This window comes from Panthera leo, chromosome A3, assembly GCF_018350215.1.
Source record: "Panthera leo isolate Ple1 chromosome A3, P.leo_Ple1_pat1.1, whole genome shotgun sequence".
In the NCBI taxonomy this organism is placed as follows: Eukaryota; Metazoa; Chordata; class Mammalia; order Carnivora; family Felidae; genus Panthera; species Panthera leo.
Genome location: NC_056681.1, coordinates 23,972,972 through 24,000,279, shown reverse-complemented (window position 1 = coordinate 24,000,279; position 27,308 = coordinate 23,972,972). Strand labels below are relative to the sequence as shown.

The following is a 27,308-nucleotide window of genomic DNA, read 5'->3' as shown; positions in this document are numbered from 1 at the left end:
GCAGACAACTGGACTGAAGGAAAAAGAAGCCAAGACTCAATAGCTAAGCACATGCAACATACATAGGAGACACTCCCTGAAGTGCCAGGCCCTGGGAAACAGGGGAAACTGTACTGTTCTTCATAAGGCTATTATTGTTAAGACCAAGATAAATAGCTAACTTTTTTAACATAGAGAAACAGACACAGAAAGACAAAATGAGGAGACAAAGAAATATCTCCCAAATGAAAGAATAGCACCATAACACAGCAAGAGATCAAAGCAAAACAAATATAAGTAATATGCCTGATAGAGAATTTAAATTAATGCTCATAACGATACTCACTGGACTTGAGAAAAGAGTGGCAGACATCAGTGAGACCTTTAACACAGAGATAAAAAGGAACCGATTAGAGATGAAGAACACAATAAATGAAATTTATTATACACTTGATGGAATAATAGCAGACTAGAGGAAGCAGAGAAAAAAAAATTAACAACCCAGAAGACAGTAATGGAAATTATCCAAGCTGAGCAAAGGATAGGAAAGAAAATTATGCAAATTGATAACTGTTCTTAAGGAACTCAGTGACTCCATCAAGCATAACATTCACATTATAGGGATCTCAGAAGACGAGAGAGAAAAGGGGACAGAAAATTTATTTGAAGAATTAATAGCTGAAAATTTCCCTAATCTGGGGAAGGACACAGGTATCCAGATCCAGAAGGCACAGAGAACCCCCTAAAAATTCAACCCAAGGAGGTCTACACCAAGACATAGTAATTAAAATGGCAAAAGTAGTGATGAAGAAAAAAAAATTATTTAAAAAAAAGTTTTTTAATGTTTATTTTTGAGAGAGAGAGAGAGAGAGAGAGAGAGAGAGAGAGAGAGAATGAGCAAGGAAGGGGCAGAGAGAGAGGGAGACACAGAATCCAAAGCAGGCTGCAGGCTCAGAGCTGTTAGCACAGAGCCTGATGCAGGGCTCGAACCCATGAACCATGAGATTATGACCTGAGCTGAAGTCAGATGCTTAACCGACTGAGCCACTCAGGCACCTTGAAAAAAATTTTTTAGGCAGCAAGAGAAAAGAAGACAGTTACATACAAAGGAAACCTCATAAAGCTATCAGTGGATTTTTCAGCAGAAACTTTGCAAGTCAAAGGAAGTGGCATGATATAATCAAAGTGTTGAAAGGGAAAAAACCTGCAGCCAAGAATACTCTATCCAGGAAGACTACCATTCAGAATAGAAAAAGAGATAAACAAAACAAACGAAAACTAAAGGAGTTTATGACCACTAAAACAGCCCTACAAAAAAATATTAAAGGGGACTCTTTGAGTGGAAAGGGAAGACCATAATAAGTGAGAATATGAAAAGTAAAAAATACAAAAGCAGTAAAAATAAATATTTCTGTAAAAATCAGTCAAAGGAATCATAAAATAAAAGGGATATGACACTGTATACCTAAGCCATGGCAGGGAGAGGAGTAAGAATGGGCTTAAACTTAAGCAAACCATCAACTTAATATAGACTGCTAATGCAGAAGATGTCATATATAAACCTAATGGTAACCACAAATCAAAAACATATGCACAGAATAAAAAGAAAGGAATCCCAGTATTCCACGAAAGAAAGCCAACAAACCATGAAAGAGAGCAAGAGAAGAAAGGATCAGAGAAAATCTATAGGAATAACCAGAAAATAAGTAAGAAAATAAATACATATCTATCAATAATTACTTTGAATGTAAATGGACTAAACACTCCAATAAAAAAATCATAGGGTGACAGAATGAATAAAAAAACAAAACCCATCTATATACTGATTTGAGACTCAAATCAGACCAAAAGACACTGGCAGACTGAAAATGAGGGGATGGAGGGGTGCTTGGGTGGCTCAGTCGGTTAAGCATCTGACTTTGGCTCAGGTCATGTTTTCACAGTTCATGAGTTTGAGCCCCTCCTTGGGCTCTGTGCTGACAGCTCAGACAGAGCGTGGAGGCTGCTTCGGATTCTGTGTTTCCCTCTCTCTCTGCCCCTCCCCTGCTTGCACCCTGTCTCTGTCTCTCAAAAATAAACAAACATTGAAAATGAGGGGATGGAGAAATATTTATTATGCAAATAGATGCCAAAGAAAGCCAGGGTAGCAATATTTATATTAGAAAAAATAGGCTTTAAAACAAAGACTGTAACAAGTGACAAAGAGGGACACTGTATTACACTAAAAGGGATAATCCAACAAGAATATATAGCAATTGTAAATATTTATGCACCCAATGTGAAAGCACCCAAATACATAAAGCAGTTAATAACAAACATAAAGGAAATAATCAATAGTAATACAATAATAGTAGGGGACTTCAATACTCACTTGCATCAATGGACAGATCATCCAAACAGAAAATCAGCAAGGAAGCTGGCTTTGAATGACACACTGGACCAGATATATTTAACAGATATATTCAGAACATTTCATCCTAAAACAGCAGAATACACATTCTTTTCAAGCGCACATGGGACATTCTCCAGAATAGATCACATATTAGGCCACAAAACAAGTCTCAACAAATGTAAAAACATCAAAGTCATACCATGCATCTTTTCTGACCACAATGCTATGAAACTAGAAATCAACCATACGAAAAAATCTGGAAAAAGCACGAACACAAGGAGGTTAAATAACAATCAATGGGTCAACCAAGAAATCAAAGAAAAAACCAAAAAGTACATGGAAACAAATAAAAATTAAAATACAGTGGTCCAAAATTTGGGGGATATGGCCAAAGTGGTTCTAAGAGGATAGTTTATAACAATACAGGCCTACTTCAAGATGCAAGAAAAATTTCAAATAAATGACCTAACCTTACATCTAAAGGAGCTAGAAAAAGAAGAATAAAACACAAACCAAGCAAAAGGAAGGAAATAATAAATATTAGAGCAAAAATAAATAATATAGAAACTAAAAAACAATAGAACAGATCTATGAAAACAGGAGCTAGTTCTTTGAAAAGATTAACAAAATTGATAAACCTCTGACAAGACTCATCAAAAGAAGAAAAGAAAATACTCATCAAGAGAGGGAAGAAGGGAGGGATGGAGGGAGGGAGGAAGGGAGGGAGGGAGGAAGGGAGGGAGGGAGGAAGGGAGAGAGAGAGAGAGAAACCCAAATAAACAAAATCATAAATGGAGAGGAAACAACCAATACCACAGAAATGCAAACAATTGTAACAGCATATTATGAAAACCTATATTGTCAAAAAATTAGACAACTTAGAAGAAATTGATTAACTCCTAGAAACATACAACCTACTAAAACTAAAGCAGAAAGAAATAGAAATTTGAACATACCAATTACCAGCAATGAAATTTATTCAGTAATCAAAAAACTGCCAACAAACAAAAGTCCAGGACCAGAGAGCTTCACAAGCAAATTCTACCAAACATATAAAGAGTTCATACCTATTCTTCTTGCGCTCCTGGTTGCCACAGTTGGTAGAGCATACGAATCTTGATATTGGGATTGTGAGTTCAAGTCCCATGTTGGATGTAGAGATTACTTAAAAATAAAATCTTTAAAAAAATAACCCATTCTTCTTGAACTATTCCAAAAAATAGAAAATGAAGGAAAACCTCCAAATTCATTCTATGAGGCCAGAATTACTCTGGTACCAAAACCAGATAGACACCACAAAAAAGAAAGAACTACAGGCCAATGTCTCTGATGAACATAGATGCAAAAATCGTCAACAAAATACTAGCAAACCAAATCCAATGATACATTAAAAAAAAAAAAATCATTTACCATGATCAAGTAGGATTTGTTCTTAGGATGCAAGAGTGCTTCAAATTTGTGTATCAACCAACATGATACATCACATCAATAAAAGAAAGGATGAAAACCTTATGATCATTTCAATAGATGCAGAAAAGGCATTTGACAAAGTCCAGTCCAACTGATTTGACATCAGTTCATGATAAAAACTCTCAACAAAGTAAGTTTAAGGGAACACACCTCAACATAATAAAGACCTTATATGAAAAACCCAGCTAACATCATACTCAATGGTGAAAAACTGAGAGCTTTTCCCCTCAGGTCAGGAACAAGACAAGGATGTTCACTCCCAATGCTTTTATTCAATATAGTACTGGAAGTCCTAGCCACAGCAATTAGGTGACACAGAGAAATAAAAGACATTCAAATTGGTAAGACAGAAGTAGAACTTTCACTATTTGCAGATGACATGATACTATATATAGAAAACCATAAAGACTCCACCAAAAAACTACTAGAACTGATAATAAATTCAGTAAAGTCATAGGATACAAAATCAATGTACAGAAATCTGTTGTGTTTCTGTACACTAATAATGAAACAGCAGGAAGAGAAATTAAGAAAACAATCCCATTTACAACTGCATCAAAAATAATAAAATACCTAGGAATAAACTTAAGAAGTGAAATGCCTATATTGTGAAAACTATAAAATATCTATCAGAATTCCAGATGTTGGTAGATCCTGAGATAGAGAAAAAAAGAGAAGAAAAAACAATAAAGTGGGGAGAAAGAAATTGAGAAAGCAATCCCCATTTGCAACTGCATCAAAAAGAATAAAATACCTAGGAATAAACTTAACCAAGGAGATGAAAGAGCTCTACTCTGAAAACTATAAAACACTGATGAAAGAAATTGAAGATGACACAAAGATATGGAAAGACATCACATATTCATGGACTGTTAACATTGTTAAAATGTCTATACTACACAAAGCAATCTACACAGTTAATGCAATCCCTATCAAAACACCAAGATCATTTTTCATGGGCATAGAACAATAATCCTAAAATTTGTATGGAACCACAAAAGACTCCAAATAGCTAAGGCAATCTTGAAAAAGAGAAAAATAAGACTGGAGGCATCACAATTCCTGACTTTTATTACAAAGCTGTAGTAATCAAAACAGTATGGCACTGGCACAAAAACAGACACAAAGGTCAATGGAACAGAATAGAAAACCAAGAAACAAACCCACAATTATATGGTTAATTAATCTTCAACAAAGGAAGAAATAATATGCAATGGGAAAAAGACAGTGTCTTCAACAAATGATGTTGGGGAAACTAGACAGCTACATGCAAAAGAAACTGGATTGATTTCTTATACCATCCACAAAAATGGACTCAAAATGGATTAAGGACCTAAATCTGTGACATGAAACCATAAAAATGCTAGAAGAGAGTACAGTCAGCAATTTCTCTGGCATCAACTATAGCAACATCTTTCTAGATATGTCTACAGAGGCAGGGAAACGGGGCAAAAATAAATTTTTAGGACTACATCAAAATAAAAAGCTTCTGCACAGCAAAGGAAACAATCAACAAAACTAAAAGACAACATACTGAATGGGAGAGAGTATTTGCAAATGACATATCTGATAAAGGGTTAATATCCAAAATACATAAAGAACTTATACAACTCAATGCCAAAACCGCCCAAATAATCCAATTAAAAAATGGCAAAAGACATGAACAGACATCTCTCCAAAGAAAATACACAGATGGCCAACAGACACATGAAAAGATGCTCAACATCATTTGATCCTGATTTGTCATCAGGAAAGTGCAAATCAAAACCACAGTGAGATATCACCTCACACCTGTCAGAATGGCTAAAATCAAAAGTACAAGAAACAACAAATGTTGGCAAAGAGGTGGAGAAAAAGGAACCCTCATGCTCTGTTGGTGGAAATGCAAACTGGTGCAGCCGCTATAGAAAATTGCATGGAGCTTCCTCAGAAACTTAAAAACAAAACTACCCTGCAATCCAATAATTGCACTACTGGGTATTTACCCCCAAAATACAAAAATACTAATTCCCCCCAATGTTTATTGCACCATTATTTACCGCAGCCAAATTATGGAAGCAGTCCAAGTTTCCATTGATAGATGAATGTATAAGGAAGGTGTGGTATGTATACAACAGAGTATTATTTGGCTACAAAAAAGTTAGATCTTGCCACATGCAACAAGATGGACAGAATTAGAGAGTGTAATGCCAAGTGAAGTAAGGCAGAGAAAGACAAATACCATATGATTTCATGCATAAATGAAATTTAAAAACAAATGAACAGAAGAAAAAAAGACACACATACACAAAGACAAACCAGGAGATAGACTCTTAAATTATTTATTTATTTATTTATTTATTTATTTATTTATTTAGAGAGAGAGAGAGAGAGAGAGAGAGAGAGAGAGAATTTTAAGCAGGCTCCATGCTGTCAGCACAGAACCTGATGTGGGGCTCGAACTCATGAACAGTGAGATCATGACCCGAGCAGAAACTAAGAGTTGGACACTCAAGCGAATAAGCCACCCAGGTGCCCCCATACTCTTAACTATAGAAAACAAACTGATGGTAGGGCGCCTGTGTGGCTCAGTCAGTTAAGCGTCCAACTTCAGCTCAGGTCATGATCTTGAAGTTCGTAAGTTTGAGCCCTGTGTGCTGACAGCTCACAGCCTGGAGCCTGCTTCAGATTCTGTGTCTCCCTCTCTACCCCTTCCCTGCTTGTGCTCTGTCTCTGTCTCTCTCTTTCTCAAAAATAAATAAACTTAAAAAAAAAAAAAGAAGACGACGACAAGGGCGCCTAGGTGGCTCAGTCAGTTGAGTGTCCGACTTCGGCTCAGGTCATGATCTCACGGTCCGTGAGTTCGAGCCCCCTGTCGGACTCTGTGCTGACAGCTCAGAACCTGGAGCCTGCTTTGGATTCTGTGTCTCCCTCTCTCTCTGACTCTAACCCACTCGCATTCTGTCTCTGTCTCTCTCAAAAATAAATAAACATTTAAAAATATTAAAACAAAAAAAGAAAACTGACGATTATCAGAGGGGAGGTGGGTAGGGGATGGATAAAATAGATGATGGGGATTAAAGAGTAGTACACTTATCGTGATGAGCACTGAGTAATGTATAGAATGGTTGAATTGCTATATTGTGCACCCAAAACTAATATAACATGTATGCTAATCATACTGTAATTAAGATACAAAATTAATAAAAAAATATGAGTACACTTATCTTGAACACTGAGAAATGTACAGAATTGTTGAATCATTATATTGTACACCTGAAACTAATGTAACACTGTATGGTAATTATGCTTGAATAAAAAAAGTAAAACAAAAACAAAAAACTAGTGGCTGTTATAAAGACAACTAAACATACATGTCTTCTGACTGAAGTACACAACACCACTTATGAACCATTCTTGGAAAAGAAAAACAAAATTAAAAAATCTGAATCTGATGAAGCCTCTAAATCTTAGTATCAATTTACAAAAAAAAAAAAAAAAAAGCAGATATATATTAAATAATACCACAGGGGTGAAATTAGCAAAACTCATTATATCAGAAATTCTGTAAGACTAACAATGCAGTTTCTTCAACAAACAAATTTCAATGAAAGTAAGACAGAGTTCAAGAGAATGAAAAGACAAGCCACAGACTGGGAAAAAATATTTGCAAGACATATATGATAAAGAACTTTTATCCAGAATATATAAAGAACACATAAAGCTGAACAACAGCAAAACTTGATTATAAAATGCCAAAGACCTTAACAGACACCTCACCAAAGAAGATGCACAGATGGCAAAAAGCATATCAAAAGATGCTCCACATGATATGTTATCAGGGAAATGTAAACTAAAACAATAATGAAATACCACCACATACCTATCAGAATGGCCAAAATTTAAAACACTAACAATAACAAATGCTGGTGAGAATATGGAGCAACAGGAATGCTGTCATACATTATCAGTGAGAATGAAAAATGGCACAGCCCCTTTGGAAGACAGTCTGGGGGTTTCTTACAAAACTAAACATACTCTTGGGAATGCAAGCTGGTGCAGCCACTCTGGAAAACAGTATGGAGGTTCCTCAAAAAACTAAAAATAGAACTACCCTACGACCCAGCAATTGCACTACTAGGCATTTATCCATGGGATACAGTGTGCTGTTTCAAAGGGACACAGGCACCCCCATGTTTATAGCAGCACTATCAACAATAGCCAAAGTATGGAAAGAGCCCAAATGTCCATCGATGGATGAATGGATAAAGAAGATGTGGTATATCTATACAATGGAGTATTACTCAGCAATCAAAAAGAATGAAACCTTGCCATTTGCAACTATGTGGATGGAACTGGAGGGTATTATGCTAAGTGAAATTAGTCAGAGAAAGACAAAAATCATGTGACTTCACTCATATGAGGACTTTAAGAGACAAAACAGATGAACATAAGGGAAGAGAAACAAAAATAATATAAACACAGGGAGGGGGACAAAACAGAAGAGACTCATAAATATGGAGAACTGAGGGTTGCGTGAGGGATTGTGGGAGGGGGGATGAGCTAAATGGGTAAGGAGCACTAAGGAATCTACTCCTGAAATCATTGTTGCACTATATGCTAATTAATTTGGATGTAAATTTAAAAATATAAAAAATAAAACAAGTTAATAAAAAAAAAAAAAAAACTAAACATACTCTTACCATATGATGCAGCAATTATGCTCCTTGATAATCACCCACAGGAGTTGAAAACTTATACCCACACAAACACTCACACACAGATGTTTATGGCAGGTTTATTCATAATTCACCAAAACTTAGAAATAACCAAGGGGCACCAGGGTGGCTCAGTCGGTTAAGCGTCCAACTTCGGCCCAGGCCATGAACTCACAGTTCGTGAGTTTGAGTCCTGTGTCGGCTTCTGTGCTCACAGCTCGGAGCCTGCTTTGGATTCTGTGTCTCCCTCTGTCTCTGTTCCTCCCGCGCTCGCACTCTGCCTCTCTTTCTCCACCCCCTCCCCCGCTCTCAAATAAATAAAGATTTTAAAAAATTAAAAAAAAAAAAAGAAATAACCAAGATGCTTCAGTAGGTGAATGGTTCAATAAACTGGTACATCCAGAGAATCTACTAAAAAGCAAAGAGCTGTCAACAATGAAAAGACATGGAGGAAACCTAAATGCATATTACTAGGTGATAGAAGCTAATCTGGAAACGATATTCTGGAAAAGGCAAAACTATGGAAACAGTAAAAAATCTCTGGTTGCCAGAGTTGCGGGGAGAAAGGGATGAACAGGAGAACACAAAGGAATTTAGGGCAGGGAAACTACTCTGTATGAAACTATAATGGTTAATACATGTCATTACACATTTGTCAAAACCCAGAGAATGTACACCACCAAGAGTGAACCTCAATGTAAACTGTGGACTCGATGATAACAATGTGTCAATGTAGTATCTCAATTGTAACAATGTTCCACTTTGGTAGGGGGTGTTGGTAATGGGGGAAGGCTATAGGGGTGTGGGAGCAGGGGGTATATGGGAAATCTCTGTACATTCTGCTCAAGACTGGTGTGAACCTAAATCTCTTCTAAAATATAAAGTCTACTAAAAATTAATAAATTCAGTTCCTTAGTCACAGAGCCACGTTTCGGGGGGTTAACAGCAGCCACATGTAGTTGCTACTCAGTGGGACACTGCAATCATTTAAATAGTTCTATTAGAACATTCCATCATCCCAGAAAGTTCTATCGGAGAGCACTGTTCTGTATCTTGATTGTGGTGGTTACACAGGTGACTAAGTTTGCCAAAACTTATGAAAATGTATGAAGTGGGTACAGTTTATTGTATGTAAATCATATCTCAACAAAATTGATTAAAAAAAATAAATAAAGAGCCTGGGTGGCTCAGTTGGTTAAATGTCCAACTCTTGGTTTTGGCTCAGGTCACGATCTGATGGTTTGGCGGTGGGTTCAAGCCCCACATCAGGTTCGGTGCTGACAGTGTCTGGAATCTGCTCAGGATTCTCTCTCTCTCTCTCTCTCTCTCTCTCTCTCTCTCTCCCTCTCTGCCCCTCCCCCACTCACACGAGCATGTGCTCTGTCTCTCAAAATAAATAAATTTTAGAAAATTAAAAAAATAGAGAGAGAACATCTATAGACTAGAAGACTTCAGAGACAGATCAACTAATTGCCAAACACATGTACCCTATTTGGATCCTGATTCAAACAAACTATATTTATAAAGCAATAAAAATGTTGAACATAATTAAAGATTTGGAGATTATAATCTCCAAGGAAGAATTACTGATTTTCATAGGTGTGTTTGGAGGTATATTCTGAAATACTTATGAAATGATATTTGGGATTTCATTCTAAATGATCTAGTGTGGATATAAATGAAATAAAGAGGACTATGAGATGACCATCTTTGAAGCTGGGTTTGCTAGAGTTGGGTGATGAGCACATAGGGGGATTATTATCCTGTTCTCCTCACTTCTGTTTATTGTCAATTTTCCATAATTAAATGTTTAAAAACTCACTTCCTTATAGGCCTTTCCTGACCACCCTGTCCAAGGTAGATTTCTTGTCCCCTTTATTTTCTAGCATACATCCCATTATCTTTATGGCACTTCCCACAATGCTATCTTATGTATCTAGTAGTTTATTTCTCTCCGCTAGAATTTTGTTTTCCCGAGAATAAAAACTGCCTTGTCCACGCTGAACACTAAGGCTGAGACTGGCACACAAAGGTGCTTCATCAGTCTGTGTTGCGTGGACAGACAGGTGGGTACCTTCAAGGGCAGAAGCACAGGCAGGGGCAAGACGTGATGAACACATTCCTAACAACACTCTCCCTGGAGATACTGGAAGAAGGGAGCCTTCAAAGGAAGGAAGATTCAACCATCAACCCCTGGGGTCTATGGAGCCGGCTGATTACGGGTTCAGCTGTTCCTTCAACTGTATGAGAAAAATAAATTAGACTCACATTTTTTTTTTTTAAGCCATGAATACTTTCTTTGAATGAAATCTCCTGAGACAACCCAATATGTAAAATAGAAAACCATGACAGTCAAAAGCAGAGTTACTGTCATATTTTATATCAAACACAAAACAAAAAAGTAATCCAGTGGTTACGAGGAGTCCAGGAAAACCTGTCCCAGTAATGCCAGCTTGGAGGTAAAGGGCTGACTTGGGCAGCTGAGGAGTGGGATTTTCTGCTTGGTAGGCCTCTTTTCCCTTGCCTCGTCTTGGTTTTCAGAGGAGGACGTTCCCGGCCCTGCTGGAGGTTGCCATGGCCCCGAGCTCATCGTTTTTTTCTGAAATCTCGACCTGTTCCGTTTGAGAGAGTAGAATTCCCTCATCAAGTCTTCCACTTCCCACTGCTCTTCCTTCAGCCTCTGGCAACAGTGCAGGGCAGCGGGGTCGATGGGGTGCGCTTCTGTGTTGAAGATGTAACCCCCAGCCCCCAGGATGCACTCCCCATAAGGGGTTATCACCGCGTCAAAGGTGGAGCCATTGTTGTGAATGAAGTTGGTTGGGTCAAACAGAAGGTAGAGGTATTTCACAGTCTCGGCCAGAAAGAAAGACTCCATACGGTTGTCAAGCTTGTGGTCTCGCAGATCTTTGATCTGCCACGAGGAAGAAGGCAGCAAGTCAGAAGTGGTATCACAGGGCAGCAGAGAGGGCCAGGGGACCACGTTAGGAATTCCTGCCCTGCCACCGAGCAGCTAAGGGCCTTTGGGAAAATCACTTTACGTTTCAGAGCTTCACCTTTTCCCAAGCCTGGACCACTGACTCTCACCCGGATTGGCACAACTTCCAACAGGGCTTCCCGCTTCCATCCTTAACCCTAAAGCTTATTTATAGGGTAAGTCTTAGCTGTCACTCCTCCACTGAAAACCCTCTGTTGACATCCCACTTCATGGCAGACTAAAAACCAAAGTCCTTATCATGGCTTAACAGGTCCTCACAGCCTGGCCCCTGCTCTCTTCCTGACCTCTCTTACATGCTCTCCCCTGTTCTTGTGGGTCCGGCGAATGGCCTTCCTCTTCTGTGAGCACATGTGTGCACTCCACTGGTTCTCTGCAATGCTTGTTCTTTCTGCATTGCACTCCACTGGTTCTGCATTGCTTCTACCTGGATCACTCACCCTTCCTACAGCTTGCTCCCTCACAGCCTTCGGGTCTCTGCTCAAATACTGCCTGATCACAGGGTCTTCCCTAACCTCCCTAGGGACAAGACAATTCCTATCTCCATTAACCTGCCTTTATTGTGACCATACACATACACATCTAATCATCCCCTTTAATGACATTGTAAAAATGTAGCATCATTTACTTAGCTAATCCAAGTTTTTGCTACTATAATAACTAACTAGAAGTCTTTATGAAGAAAAATTCATACTAAGTTTACAGTCATGGATGAGTAAGTTTACTTCCTACATTTATTTTATCCTCTCAGAATTTGAGATATACTTTCTTAAAACTAATTCTCAGTGGCATCTATTTTTCACACAAAAAAAATGACTAAAATATGGACTTGATGTGCCAAGAATTATTATTTTCTTGCCTTCTTTGTCAAAGGCCAAGGAGTCTGACGCCTATTCCCATCATTTGCCTTGGAAGACCTCCAGAAGGCTTTCATTTTCATGGAAATCAGTCAAGTGTTCATAAGAAGGCCCCAATGGACTTAACCACTTTGGCTTTTCACAAAATACAACATATTTAGAAACTAAAACAGATCACTGCTTTATTTTCCCTCTACATATATAGGTCTTTTCTTTAAATAGATGTATATATATTCTCCTTACAGAATATAACCACAACACAAAATTTTTAAAGAGAGGGATTTTTTTTTTTTTTTGTTCTGTTTTTAATCCCGTACCCTAAAATTCCTCTGTAGACTTTTTGGTGAATTTTCTTCCAGAAAATTTTCTTACACATCTGTTTTTTACATATCTGTAATGATCATTTATTTACATCTTGCCTGCTTGGGTCCTCTAAGGATGTGACATGGCTCTTCCCCTTGACCCTTTCAATCCCCTTTCCACAGAGCAGCCAGACTGATCTTTCTAAAATACAAATCAGATCAGGTCACTGCTCTGCTGTCAATCCTACCAAGGCTTCTTGTTCTAAGTAGAACAAAATGCAAATTCTTTCCCACAGCTTATACAAAGCTCTACATGATATAACCTCTGCCTCCTTCTGGGACATTATCTCTTCCCCTTTCCTCTGTGTTCATGTTACTCCAGCCATACTGGTCTTCTTTCTGTCTCCCAGATACACATTCGTTGTTTTTCTTACTAAAATGCCAGCTCAGGGGCTTGGTCTTTGTTCATTGCTAGAACCATTAGCCTAGCATGGTGCCTGGTGCATAAAAGACATTCAATAAACATCTGTGAAACTACTAGGACAGTTTCATTAAGGACTCTGTGGTGTGAATATAAGGCCATGGGACTTTATATCTCCCTTCTAAAATCCACCTAACAAGACTTTCCACAAAACTTCTCACAAAATTCACCCTTGTACAGTAGCTTATGAGACAGTTTGAGGACCCCTGATGCAGAGACAATGACAAGAGCATAGAGTCAAATCCCTGAGAATGAACCCTTAGTTCTACCTCTACTAGCTTTGTGACCTTTAGCAAGACTCTTGGCTTCTCTGTTCTTCAGTCATGCCATCTATAAAATAAAGGCATATGTACATTTCTAAGGTACCTTCAGTGTTAATATTCCAGAGTCTCTTTATCAGCAGGGGGAGACATTTCTCAACTCTTGGGCCAATGGAAACACTTACTGTTGCAAATCCACACTCCACCTTGCTGATTTTTTCGATGGATTCCACGGCATCTCTTCCAAGTTCTAAGAGGGTGGGATCCCCCGTGGCACGGTAGAGGTACATTGCGCTCTCAATGAGTTCTGTAAAGTCCAAGGCAGACCCTTCTCATCCAGGGGCTGAGCAGAGAAGGCTCGGGGCCCACCTCAGGGGGTGAGACTCCTTCCCTCCCTACCTTGTCCACAGGGCCCCAACCAGGAAGAACACAGGACAACTCAATGCTGAGTTTTCAGAGCCAACACACCCAAAGCCTGAAGCTTAGTGGAGATCAGCATTAAAACTGACTATGGACTCCCACCCCAAGGGAGAGACAGCGAGCTAGGCTGTGGGATGGAGAGGTGGCAAAGGCTGCTCCATGTCTCCCCATATTTGTCCCTTCCTTCTTCCTTAGTAACAGAATCCTTAACTATAGCCAAGCACGCAACTGCTTAGACTGACAACTATTCCCAGCAGCCAGGTGTGGGATTAAGGTCCCTGACAACACAAAGAGCCATATGAAGCCAAAAGTGAGAAAGAAATGTCTATCTTATTTTATTTATTTATTTATTCAAAAAAAATGTTTTTTTAATGTTTATTTATTTTTGAGACAGAGAGAGACAGAGCATGAACAGGGGAGGGTCAGAGAGAGAGGGAGACAGAATCTGAAGCAGGCTCCAGGCTCTGAGCTGTCAGCACAGAGCCTGACGCAGGGCTCAAACCCACGGACCACGAGATCATGACCTGAGCGGAAGTCGGACACTTAACGGACTGAGCCACCCAGGCACTCCGAAATGTCTATCTTAATTGAGCACTACTCATTTTCTGTCACTAACAACCTAACTTAATCCTAAAGTTTAAGAGTATAAGTCTATCATTATGAGGCCCTTTCTGAGATGGGATGGACAAAAAGATGAAGGTTAAGATATTCAAGAGCCAATCTTCAATCTAACAAAGGAACAGCTACCAGTTCACTGGGCCCAGAACAAGGCAATAGTCTTGCCCTATTCTATAACCACAACTGGAATTTGACAGGCATATGCCCCATTTTCAGGTGAATATTAGCCAAAAGGAGTTTGTCATGAAGAGAAAGTTTATTCTGAAGAAAAGAAAACCCAGGAACCTATGTTTACTGCTTTCAAATATCTGAAGAGCTAGTATGGAAAAGATTCGACTTCTAGGGTGGTCCCAGTGGGTGGAAGCTACAGCTCAACAGACATTTCTATTTTTTCACCTGTCTTTTCTCAGAGAGGAGAGAACTCTCCCCTCCCTAGACCAATCTCTCCTCCCAATCTCCTTCCCTGTTTCCTCCTAGGCCTTGACCAGCACTTGTCTCCCTTTTGATTTATTATTGCAAGTTCTATTTCTTCCTTTAGGAAAAAAGATCTCTGCCTGTCTCCCAGTTCTCTCCCACCTCTCCCTCCCTTTACCCCACAGGTCTATAGACAATTACTGATCTAACTGCTCATATTCTAAGACACAGATTGGGGTACATTTACTTGTTAAGTGAACACACTGTATGTGTTCAAAGAAAGAAAAGAGGGGTGCCTGGGTGGCTCAGTCGTTTAAGCGTCTGACTTCGGCTCAGGTCATGATCTCGTGGTCTGGGAGTTCAAGCCCTGTGTCGGGCTCTGTGCTGATAGCTCAGAACCTGAAGCCTGCTTCAGATTCTGTGTCTCCCTCTCTCTTTGCCTCTCCCCTGCTCACGCTCTCTCTCTCTCTCTCAAAAAGAAATAAACCATAAAAAAAAAATTAAATTCAAAGAAAGAAAAGACAGTGCTCCCAGAAGCCTCTTCTGTTGCTCGCAGCTGGCTGGCTCAGTGCACCCAGAACCAGCCATCTTGTTTTCTCTTCCTCACACATAGGCCTATGTATGCTATCACTGCTTTAATTTCTTGTATATTGGCCAACTCTCTAGAACAAGGTGACAACTCAGGCTTAGATTTGGATTTAGGGGGAGGTAAAAGCCCTCTGAGACCTTTAGACTAGGTTCTGTGCTTCAATACTGCTGATCAGATACATGTACCAGAGCGTAACACACTGGCCAATCTAATGAAAGAGAAGCACCTTATCTCCCATTCGCTATTGTTTTAGGGTAGGAAGGGTGACTGGACTAAGGCATTATTGGATTCCTGGCTGTGGTGCCTTACTTTCCATTGATGCCTTCCTGCCACCCTATCCTGCAAATGGAACAGGGTGCCTCTGTAAGTAGTGAGCTCCCTGTCATGGTGTGAACTCAACAAAGACTAGAAAACCACTTGCCAGGGCAATGACAGGGCGATTCCAGTTAGAAGTCCTCTCAGTTCCCCTCTAACTCTGACAATGCACAAGCCTACGTCCTACATTTAGTCCCAAACTGTCTTCATTTTATCTGTTGGTAACACTGGGTATAATACCTTCTGAGAGTGTTCTCTTAAAAACAAAACAAAATAGAACAAAACAAAAACAAAAACAGGGGCACCTGGGTGGCTCAGTGGGTTGGGCAGCCTATTTCAGCTCAGGTCATGATCTCGCTGTTCTTGAGTTTGGGCCCTATGGTCAGGCTCTGTGCTGACAGTTCAGAGCCTGGAGACTTTTTCGGATTCTGTGTCTCCCTCTCTCTCTGCTCCTCCCCCCTCCTTTGTTCTCTCCATGCTCTGTCTCTGTCTCTCTCTCAAAAATAAACATTAAAAAATTAAAAAAACAAAAACAAAAAAGCTAGGATAATAAACACATGAGAAATACCAATAACAGCAGCCTCTAGGAATCGAAGTGACTAATTTATTCTTTTCAGTCACTGTTTTACATCTTCTTCTGTTCCCCCTTCCTCAACTCCCACAACAATCTCTTGAGCTAGAGAAGGAAGGAAATGGGGTTGGGGGGGTGGGCAGAATGGGCAGTAGCCACCAGAAGGCCTCCCACAGCTCAAAGGCATTCAGGTGGGAAGATGGGAAGAGTCTAACAATGGAAATGTAACCCACTTTGGGGTGGGGGATGACTGTGTGTGCTGACTAAACTTCCTTCCTCTGGCCCCCTTTCCCTTCTCCTCCTCACAGTGTTTAACTTTCCTCTAGTGAATCAGAGGATCAGGGCTGGAAAGGAACTTTAAGACAGTTATCTAGTGTGTAATACCTTCCTTCTCTGCGCCTTGATTTCTGAGCTGCAGATGAGGTGGTGGACGAGATCAGATGATTCATTCCTAAGGTCCATTCCAGAGTTCTAATACTCCATACCATAAAAGCACAATTCACCTGACCCAGTGACTTAAGAAGTTTGTCTACACTTCTGAAATCCTGATGGCAGGAACTCAAAGGGAATCAAATTGGCTCTCCCTTTTGCACTCACTTGCCCAAGTTTGAAGGAGCCTAAGATTTAGTAAAGAGGCCTGGGTTCCAGTCCTATCTCCTACGCTTAGCCCTGGGCAAGTCAGTTCAGCCCACTAGGTTTCAGTTCCTTATCTGGGGATAAATATGTGGATAAATAATTCCTACCAGGAAAACCACCGAGAGCCACTGGAAGCATAAGAGGAAAAATGAACTTGTGAGCTCTTGTGAGGCATGGAGGCTCATACAAATGAGGGTTTGTGGTTCAGAGAACAAGAGCCTGCAGGTCGTGATAGGTCAGAGATACTGCTTACCTGGCCGAAGAGGGTAGCCCTCTCGCTTCTCCACTGTGTATCCCTGAGGAATGTTGTAGAATTCCGGGAGCCCCCCAAACTGCTTCCATACAGTGTAATAGTTGAGGAAGGTCCTCATGGCATTGTCAATGTCCCCAATGAGGCTCTACAGGAGACAAGTAGTTGTCAGGTAGACAGCCACCAGGCATAAAAACCCACATACAAAAGAAACTCCGTACCAAACCTCACATACAACCTCAGGGAAGAGAGAGCAAAAGCTCTGGAGCCAAAAAAGCCTGCAATCAAACCTGAGTTGGCCATTTATTCATTGTGTGGCCTTGGGCCAGGCACTTACCTTCTCTGAGCTGCATCCATCTGATGCAAAATACAAAGTGTCTTTCTTGTTAAATTATTGTGAGGGAGAGAGGTTGTATTCCAAGTCCCTGCTCAGTCAATGCTGGCCACTATGGTTTTTAAACAGCCATCTGGTTCAGAATTTTAAGAATAGGAAATTGATTTTACTAAGTCTCACTCTTACCCTATACCCCAAATCAATTTGTATTAGTTTATAAACATAAATATGTGTGAGTATATATTATTTTTCCCACGTAAAAAATAGCTTATTAAATATACTGTTCTGCACTTTCTTTCATTCATTTAACAATAGATCTTGATTTTTCCATGTAAGCACATAAAAAGCTCCTTCCTCCTATTACATAGTTGCATAGTATTCCACTGCTTGGACCATAAGTTAACTAGTTCCCTATTAACTGCTGGTTGGATTGGTTCCAATGTTTTGTTATTTGCTGTAACAAGTAATAGTGTAGTAAATAGCATTGTACATATGTCACCTCAAACCTGCAAAGTTTACCTGTCACCTGTAAGACAAATGTCCAGAATTAGGATTGCTGGCTCCAAAAATACATGTATTTGTAATTTTACTAGCTGTTGTGAAGTAGCTATTAACACAAGCTTGCAGGGAAACAGCTGGCCTTTTTGACATTTCCTAAGGATGCCTCACAGATAGAACAAATTTAACATTTCCCCAACAGGATTCTTGGTTCCCTCACTTTCCCACAAAGTTGCCTCCCTACCATCATCTCTCCCTTCTTAGTGCATGGCACTTAGCAAATGGCAGTCATCCTTGACTCCTCCCTTTCCCTCCCCCCTACCCCCACATCCATTCTGTCAGCAACTCCTGTCAGTTCCATTTTCCAAAACATCAAGATTTATCTCACTTTATCTCTAGTGACACCACTTGGTCTGGTCACCAGCATCTTATACTGGGATGACTTTCACAGTCTTCTCACTGCTCCAACCACTTGCCCTCATGCCATTTTCCCCATGCAGCCAAAGTAACTGCCTTACTGCATATACCAGACCTCAGGGCTTCCCATGGGCTCGGCATAAAGTCAAGACACCTCCTTGTAGCTCTGAAAGCCTTGCATGATCTCGGTAGTGCTGACCTCCATTGATTGATCTCTGCCCCGTCCTCCCCCCGCCCCCCCGCCCCCCCTGGACTGTAGCCATACCGCTTTTCTTTGTTTCTGATAAACACCCAACTCCTTCCTGTCTTGGGACCTTCACACATGATATTTCCTCTGTCTAGAACATCGTCGCCCACATCTGATTCTTGAAGTATCAGCTTTAGTATCACACCTCTGAGAGGCCTTCTTCTCTCAAGTGAGGTCCCCATCCAACATTCTCTCTCAGCCGCTCATCTGTTTCCTTCATTGTAACTTATGCGTTTGTCTGTTTTATTTTTTTCTGTTGTGTCTTACCCTCTACAAACTACATGAGGACAGGGCCTGGAACACAGCAAGCATTCAAATACTGGTGAATAAATGAATTAACAAATTGAACATATCTAAGCCTCCTTTCTTCATCTACAAAGAAACACTTGCCTCAGTATGTTATAATTCTGGTAAAATGCCTGGCACATAAATCATTCTCTCGTAAATATTTAATTTATCACCCTCATGTGTCAGACAGATTACCAGGCACTGATTAGATGTTCAGTAAATGTTGGTTATTAGTGTGATTATAATCTCACAGAGAAAGAACCCATGATCCCTGCTCAGGCCAGGAAAACCACCATACAAACAGACATGAAACTCTTTCCTTATCAAACCCTCTCTTTTATTAATTTTTATTTTAGGAAATTTGAAAAATAAAGGTATATTGGGGTGTCTGGGTGGCTCAGTCAGTTAAGCATCAGACTTTGGTTCAGGTCATGATCTCGTGGTTCATGAGTCCGAGTCCTGCATTGGGTAAGCTCAAGCCCCACATCGGGTGAGCACGAGCCCCACTTCGGATGAGCCCCACTTCTCTCTCGCCCTTCCTGCCCCTCATGGGATTCTCTCTCTCTCTCCCTCCCTCTCTCTGTCCCTTACTCACTTTCCCCCTCTCTCTCAAAATAAAAGAAAAAGAAAGGTATAAAGAGACCACCTTTAACCTCACCACACAGATAGAATAGTTTTGATATCTACCTTTCCACTTTGTATTCATTTTTTTAAAGTTTATTTGAGAGACAGAGCATGTGTGAGCAGGGGAAAGGCACAGAGAGAAGGGGAGAGAGAATCCCAAGTAGGCTCTGTGCTGATAGCACAGATGACACGGGGCTCGATCATGTGAGATCATGACCTGAGCAGAAATCAAGAGTTGGACACTTAACTGACTGAGCCACCCAGGTGCCCCCCTGCAATATGTATTCTATTCAGAGTTATATAAATATTAAAAAAAAAAAAAACAGAGAGGAATAAAAAGATAATTATCCTCTTAATCTTATAGTACCTGCTGTTTGCATCTTTGTCTTCTATTTCTTAACACACAAAAACAGAATTCTATAGAGTTGTAATCAGAGTATACTTAATATAATGCCTCATGTATTTTTTTTTGTTATTGTTAAATCTAAAGAATCAAATTTTTTAAAAATTTAATTATCACTCCTAATTTCTAACAGTACCTTTCATTCCTTCATGTTTTCTTAATTCTTGTTCATTTCATTCCTAACAGTACATTTCATTCCTTCATGTTTTCTTAATTCTTGTTCACTACCTCTTCACGTAACATAGGAATTTATATATACATTTTTAAATTAAAGTTGTATAATGACCCATTTCATTAAGATACAATCATTTATTTGTTCCTCCATTATAGGGTACTGGATCATTTCTAAGTTTTCTTTGTCATGAACTTTGCTGTTAGGAATATCTGTATGCATCTTTTCCCTCTTGAATTATTTTCTTGGGGAACATCCACAGAAATGGAAGTCAAAGGGTGTGATCTGTGATATGCCTGGGTTGCATAAGAAGGATTCCCAAGAGGAATGTAGTCACAAATAGTTTTAAGGCAATAGATTTCCAGATCCTCTGCTTTCCTAAAATGGATCTGCCTGAAAAGATACTTTTAACACAAAGGCAGGCTATCTATTATCACTGTTTCCTTCGCAGTTATCCTTCTGCCATTTGACAAAAGAAAGATGGACCTACCAGCAATGTCTAACCTTCCTGTTGCACACTGTCCTGGGGAATAAAGATTTCCTGAGCACCAAACTAGGTTAAATTTAAGATATCGGTGTATGGCATTCTTCTCAAAGCTAGCATAAACAATCCTAAAATGTGTATGGAACCACAAAAGACCCCGAATAGCCAAAGTAATATTGAAGAAGAAAACCAAAGTGGGAGGCATCACAATCCCAGACTTTAGCCTCTACTACAAAGCTGTAATCATCAAGATAGTATGGTACTGGCACAAAAACAGACACAGACGAATGGAATCGAATAGAGACCCCAGAACTGGACCCACAAATGTATGGCCAACTAATCTTTGACAAAGCAGGAAAGAGTATCCAATGGAAAAAAGACAGTCTCTTTAGCAAATGGTGTTGGGAGAAGTGGACAGCAACATGCAGCAGAATAAAACTAGACCACTTTCTCACACCATACACAGAAATAAACTCAAAATGGATGAAAGACCTAAATGTGAGACAGGAAACCATCAAAACCCTAGAGGAGAAAGCAGGCAACAACCTCTTTACCTTAGCCGTAGCAATTTCTTACTCAACATATCTCCAAAGGCAAGGGAATTAAAAGCAAAGATGAACTATTGGGACCTCATCAAGATAAAAAGCTTCTGCACTGCAAAGCAAAAAACCAACAATACTAAAAGGCAACCGATGGAATGGGAAAAGATATTTGCACACGACATATTGGATAAAGGGCTAGTATCCAAAATCTATAAAGAATTCACCAAACTCCACACCCAAAAAAACCAAATAATCCAGTGAAGAAATGGGCAGAAGACATGAATAGACACTTTTCCAAAGAAGACATCCAGATGGCCAACAGACACATGAAACAATGCTCAACGTCATTCCTCATCAGGGAAATACAAATCAAAGCCACACTGAGATAACACCTCACACCAATCAGAGGGGCTAAAATTAACAACTCAGGAAACAACAGATGCTGGAAAGGATGTGGAGAAACAGGAACCCTCTTGCACTGTTGGTGGGAATGCAAACTGGTACAGCCGCTCTGGAAAACAGTTTGGAGGTTCCTCAGAAAATTAAAAATAGACCTACCCTATGACCCAGCAATAGCACTGCGAGGAATTTACCCAAGGGATACGGGAGTGCTAATGAATAGGGGCACATGCGTCCCAATGTTTATAGCAGCGCTTTCAACCATAGCCAAATTACGGAAAGAGCCTAAATGTCCATCAACTGATGAATGGACAAAGAAGATATGGTTTACATATACAATGGAATACTACTTGGCAATGAGAAAGAATGAAATCATGCCATTTGCAGCAATGTGGATGGAGCTGGAAGGTATGCTGAATGAAATAAGTCAGTCAGAGAAGGACAGATATCATGTTTTCACTCATATGTGGATCTTGGGAAACTTAACAGAAGACCATGGGGGAGGGGAAGGAGAAAAAAATAGTTACAGAGAGGGAGGGAGGCAAACCACAAGAGACTCTTTAAATACAGAGAACAAACTGAGGGTGGGTGGGGGTCTGGGGGAGAGGGGAAAAGGGGTGATGGGCACTGAGGAGGGCACTTGTTGGGATGAGCACTGGGTGTTGTATGTAAGCCAATTTGACAATAAATTATATTAAAAAATAAATAAAATAAAAGATTGGTGTAGGTGTTGAAAAAAAGGAAGGCCTCTGAACACTGTGTAACAAGTCTTTTGCATATCAGAGGGTTTCCAATTCTCTGCCTGCAAAAAACTGAAAGAGGAACTGGTCAAATTGTCAGCAGAGAGATCATTAAAAATGATTTTTGATGACAGATTAAATGATTATTTTTATCATATAAAGAAAGAACCATATAATATTGCCAGTTTTGAATGGTTGGATACTGGTAGTTTTGTATGGTTCAATCTATTTACTCAATGACTACAAAGAACTGAATGATAATGCAGTAATCAAACTCCTTCCATTTCCATCTAATTATTTATGTGTATAAGCTCCTCAGCACTTACATCTACAAAAATGAAAATAGGAATGAATGAAACTTTTGATACACAACCATGTCCCACTTCAGCAATATGTATTATTCACACACAAATACACAAACTACTTAAAATAAAAAAGCCCCCATGGGGCGCCTGGGTGGCTCAGTCAGTTGGGTGACTGACTCAGGTCATCATCCCAGGGTCAAGGGATAGAGCCCCATGTTGGGCTCCACGCTGAGCATGAAGCCTGCTTAAGATTCTCTCTCTCTCTCTCTCTCTCTCTCTCTCTCTCTCTCTCTCTCGGACTCTTCTCTCTCCCACTCATACTCTCTTTCTAAAATAAAAATTTTTTAAATAATAAAAATAAGGGGCGCCTGGGTGGCTCAGTCGGTTGAGCGTCCGACTTCGGCTCAGGTCATGATCTCGTGGTCCGTGAGTTCAAGCCCCGCGTCGGGCTCTGTGCTGACAGCTCAGAGCCTGGAGCCTGTTTCAGATTCTGTGTCTCCCTCTCTCTCTGACCCTCCCCCGTTCATGCTCTGTCTCTCTCTGTCTCAAAAATAAATAAACGTTAAAAAAATTAAAAAAAAATAATAATAATAAAAATAAAAAATAAAAAGGCCCCAAACTCTCATTAAGAAATGTATTTCTGATTAAATTGCCTTTATGTTTTATAATTATTTATCAAAAACTGTAAGCTCTTAATGTGGCTTTAATCATTTATGTACTAATGATAACTAAGTCAAGAAGAAAACAAATTTAATAATACTCAGAGCCTATAGTCACACAGGAAATTTAAAAGTCTTTTTTTTTTTTTTTTTTTAGATTTTTTTATTTTATTTTTAATTTTTTTAACGTTTATTTATTTTTGAGACAGAGAGAGACAGAGCATGAACAGGGGAGGGTCACAGAGAGAGGGAGACACAGAATCTGAAACAGGCTCCAGGCTCTGAGCTGTCAGCACAGAGCCCGACGCGGGGCTCGAACCCACGGACCGTGAGATCATGACCTGAGCCGAAGTCGGACGCTTAACCGACCGAGCCACCCAGGCGCCCCTTAAAAGTCTTTTAAATCTCTATGTATACAGAAATTTTATTACAGAGACATATAATAGGGTATAAATAAAATTTATCCAGCATAAAAATGTAACAATTAGGATAAAATTCTGTTGTGGGAGAAGAATGAAAATAGGAGTTCAAAGAGAAAAAGGAATGGTATGTGACTATTCAAACTCGTAAGATTAGGGGCACCTGGGTGGCTCAGTTGGTTAAGCATCCAACTTTGGCTCGGGTCATGATCCCACGGTTTGTGAGTTCGAGGCCCGCATCCCGCTCTACGCTATCAGCTCAGAGCCTGGAGCCTACTTCAGATTCTGTGTCTCCCTCTCTCTCTCTGCCCCTACCCCATTCTCTCTCTCTCTCTCTCTCTCTCTCTCTCAAAAATAAAAATAAACATTAAAAAAATAAAAGTAAACCTGTAAAATAAGAAGGTTGGCTAAAAGTGCATAATGGGGGACTAGTTAAATGAATTGCACTAGTTAACTGAATTGTATCAATTTAATACAATATATGCATTTGTTAAAAAAGTAAAAGTAATCTAGATGTATCAACAAGGAATGATCTCTAAGGCATATTCAGTGAAAAGGTACATGGCATATTTCTATCTGTGTAAAGAAAAAAGGTGGATGTAAACATGCATATGTTATGCTGGTTAAATGGACTCCAAGATCCCACCTTTCCCACTGCAACTCCATCAGATCATGTAATGGAAAACAATAACGATGGCACGCACAGCAGCCCCAGCTGCTTTCACACCCTTTCTCAGGCCTGCTGTCAAGAATGAGGAGATGTGACAGAAATGTCCAGTGGAGAAACAGTTGTTGCCAATGGCTATTACCACACAGCCTGGAAAGACACTCTCCACTTTAAGTAGCATAACATTTCACAGCAAATTGGAAGCTCAGTACCCGATACCTTAACACTCCCCTTGGAAAATTCAGCTTGGCAGAATCTGAAGTTTGTCTCATTCACTCTAAGTCTCTCTTGTCTCTCCACCCCACCCTTAGAAAACAAATACTCCAGCAACTGAAGTACCTTATTTGACTTATACCTCAGAATGAGCTTGCTTTGCCAGTTCCAGAGAAAAATGGCCACCTCTCTGATCATTCCTACCTGAAGACCAGGCCAGTAGGCCTCTAGGGACTGGAAGACTGGCATGGACACAGTCCCCTTGTACATCTGCACCCACAGGTACCAGTCATCGAAGCGGGTGTAATTCCGAATGGCTTTGTTGTATTCTGCAAAGGAGATGCAAGAAGACACGTCGGTGATGAGGGAGATGAAAGGCAGGTCTTGACAACAGAAGCACGGCCTTACACTTTTTGAAAGACCATATTTTGGTGTAGCTTCAAAGCACCCTAGGATGCAAGAAGGCACAGAGGAAGGAGCATGGGTTCTGGAGCCAAACGTCCAGACTCAAATTCCAGCTCCAGCTTTACCACTTGCTAGCTGTGACCTTGGGCAAAGTTTTCCTTCTAACGTCTCAGTCTCATTTTCTCTAAGGTGGGGAGAGTAATGATACACACCTCACAGGATTGCTCAATCCCATTCATTCAACAATACTCACTGCACATCTACTAGGTACAGGAACCTACGGGTGGCAAACAAGACAAAATCCAGCCCTCAGGGCATTTACATTCTAGTGGGAACTTGAACTTTTACCTTCCCTTAGAATGTAAATCCATGAAGGCCAGGACTTCGTTTTGTTTATTGTAGAATCCCCAGCACTAGGATACTGCATAATAAATATGCACAATAAGTTATTATCTTAACAAAGTACCAAATACACATGCAAATAAATGAGACAATCTCAAATAGTGTTGTAAGAATTAAATTAAATAGTCCATGTTTGGTGCTTGGCACAGCACTTCACATAATGGTATTCAATAAATATCTGCTGAATAAATGAGTGGTTGCTGTAATAATTATTATTAGGTAGGTGCCCAACAATTCCTCAATATCATTATTATTAGTGTCCAAGGGCCTAGAGGGTAAAATGCTTTTATTTGACGGGCATGAATCAACTACCTACCTCGTCCAAAGCACTGTGGGAAGCAGAAAGATGAATAAGGCATAGACACTGTGCTCGGTAGGAAGAGCTGTAACTATGGATGACAGCTGACTGCGCAAAAGGTGCTGAAGGCCCTAAATTCTGAAGGAGGATCAAGCTACTTTGTGGGCAAGGTGACATTTCAGCTGGGCCTTGAAGGGTGAATAACATTTGGACACATCAAGACAGGAAAAAGGTATTCTTGACAAAGGAAACACATGTGCAATGGCCTGGAAATAAGAAATCCAGGGTCACACATGGAGAATGCAGCATAGTTCACTTGGCTCTTGCAGGAAGGCCTGAAGAGGTATAGTGGGCCTCAAGTAGGCAGTACAAGTCCATGGTGGTAGGGGCGCCCGGGTGGCTCAGTCGGTTAAGCATCCGACTTCGGCTCAGGTCATGATCTCACAGTTTGTGGGTTTAAGCCCCGCGTCGGGCTCTGTGCTGTTGGTTTGGAGCCTGGAGCCTGCTTCGGATTCTGTGTCTCCCTCTCTCTCCACCCCTCCCCGCCTCACGCTCTGTCTCTGTCTCTCAAAAAATGAATAAACGTTAAAAAAAAAATTAAAAAAAAAAAAAAAAAGAAGTCCATGGTGGCTCTGAACACAGACTCATATACTCAGAACTGGTTCTGTAGGCACTTGGGAGCAACTGAAAGTTTATACACATGACAACGGGAAAAATCATGGCAAAGGCCTCCTTACCCCGCCCTTTTTACCTAGGAACATGGCCATGAGCTTCTTATCCTGAAGTAGGATGGCTCCTTTCACCAGGTACTCAAAGTAGGAATCCACGCCAGCCCCAATGCCCGAGTCCTGGGCCACCCACTTTCCAGTGAGCACATCAATATGGTTGCCAACCTGAGAGAGAGAGAGAGAGAGAGAGAGAGAGAGAGAGAGAGAGAGAGAAACTTAGTCCCAAAAGAGGGCTCAAGACCAAACAAGGATCTCCCCATACCCCTGACTGGCCAGTCAGATGCAACGCAGGCACCCCAGTGCTCTCGGGAGACATGCAGGCTATTGGGGTGTGGGGTTGGAAGACCACAAACTCTTATCAGTATCAGTCACTGATTGAGAACTGCTCCAGGTAGCATTACATCCTGGAACTTCCAGCTAAAGGCATGCAGAGCAGGCTCCAGGCCAGAGAAGGCCCATAGGGAAAGAGACACTGTCAGAAGACAGGCTAGTGTGCACAGAGAAATGGTAGGGGTTGAGAGGATATGGGGTCCACTATGGTTCCAGTGCTGAAGAAAAACCTGCTTGTGTTGGACTTACTAAGGGAGTTACCGTAGGTCTCCAGAGTGGCATCTTCTTAAGGGATTTTCAAGAATTCCCCATATAAGTTTCACTTTCAAGCTTAGAACCAGACTTGCACAAACCGTGTCTCTACCTGAATACTTTCAGACAACTCAGTCTTTGCAAGTCATAATGACTCACCGGAGGAAGTATTAATACATCAACATTACTGCTAAAATAAACTGACGATCAGAGAGGTTGAGTGACTTGTCCAGGGTCAC

The 27,308-nt window shown here is 40.4% G+C and overlaps 1 protein-coding gene across 1 annotated transcript in view; it reads right to left on the bottom strand.

Moving 5' to 3' along the window:
* Nucleotides 1–10,897: 10,897 nt before the first annotated feature.
* LOC122215621 (ER degradation-enhancing alpha-mannosidase-like protein 2) overlaps nucleotides 10,898–27,308 on the bottom strand; it is a 128,030-nt gene continuing 111,619 nt past the window's right edge. The window contains exons 10-14 of the mRNA XM_042931137.1: nucleotides 26,511–26,652; nucleotides 24,859–24,983; nucleotides 17,247–17,391; nucleotides 13,616–13,737; nucleotides 10,898–11,449 (exon numbers count right to left, since the gene is read on the bottom strand). Coding sequence (XP_042787071.1) covers nucleotides 10,952–11,449; nucleotides 13,616–13,737; nucleotides 17,247–17,391; nucleotides 24,859–24,983; nucleotides 26,511–26,652 — 1,032 coding nt within the window. The 3' untranslated portion in view covers nucleotides 10,898–10,951. The remainder of the gene's footprint in view (nucleotides 11,450–13,615; nucleotides 13,738–17,246; nucleotides 17,392–24,858; nucleotides 24,984–26,510; nucleotides 26,653–27,308) is intronic.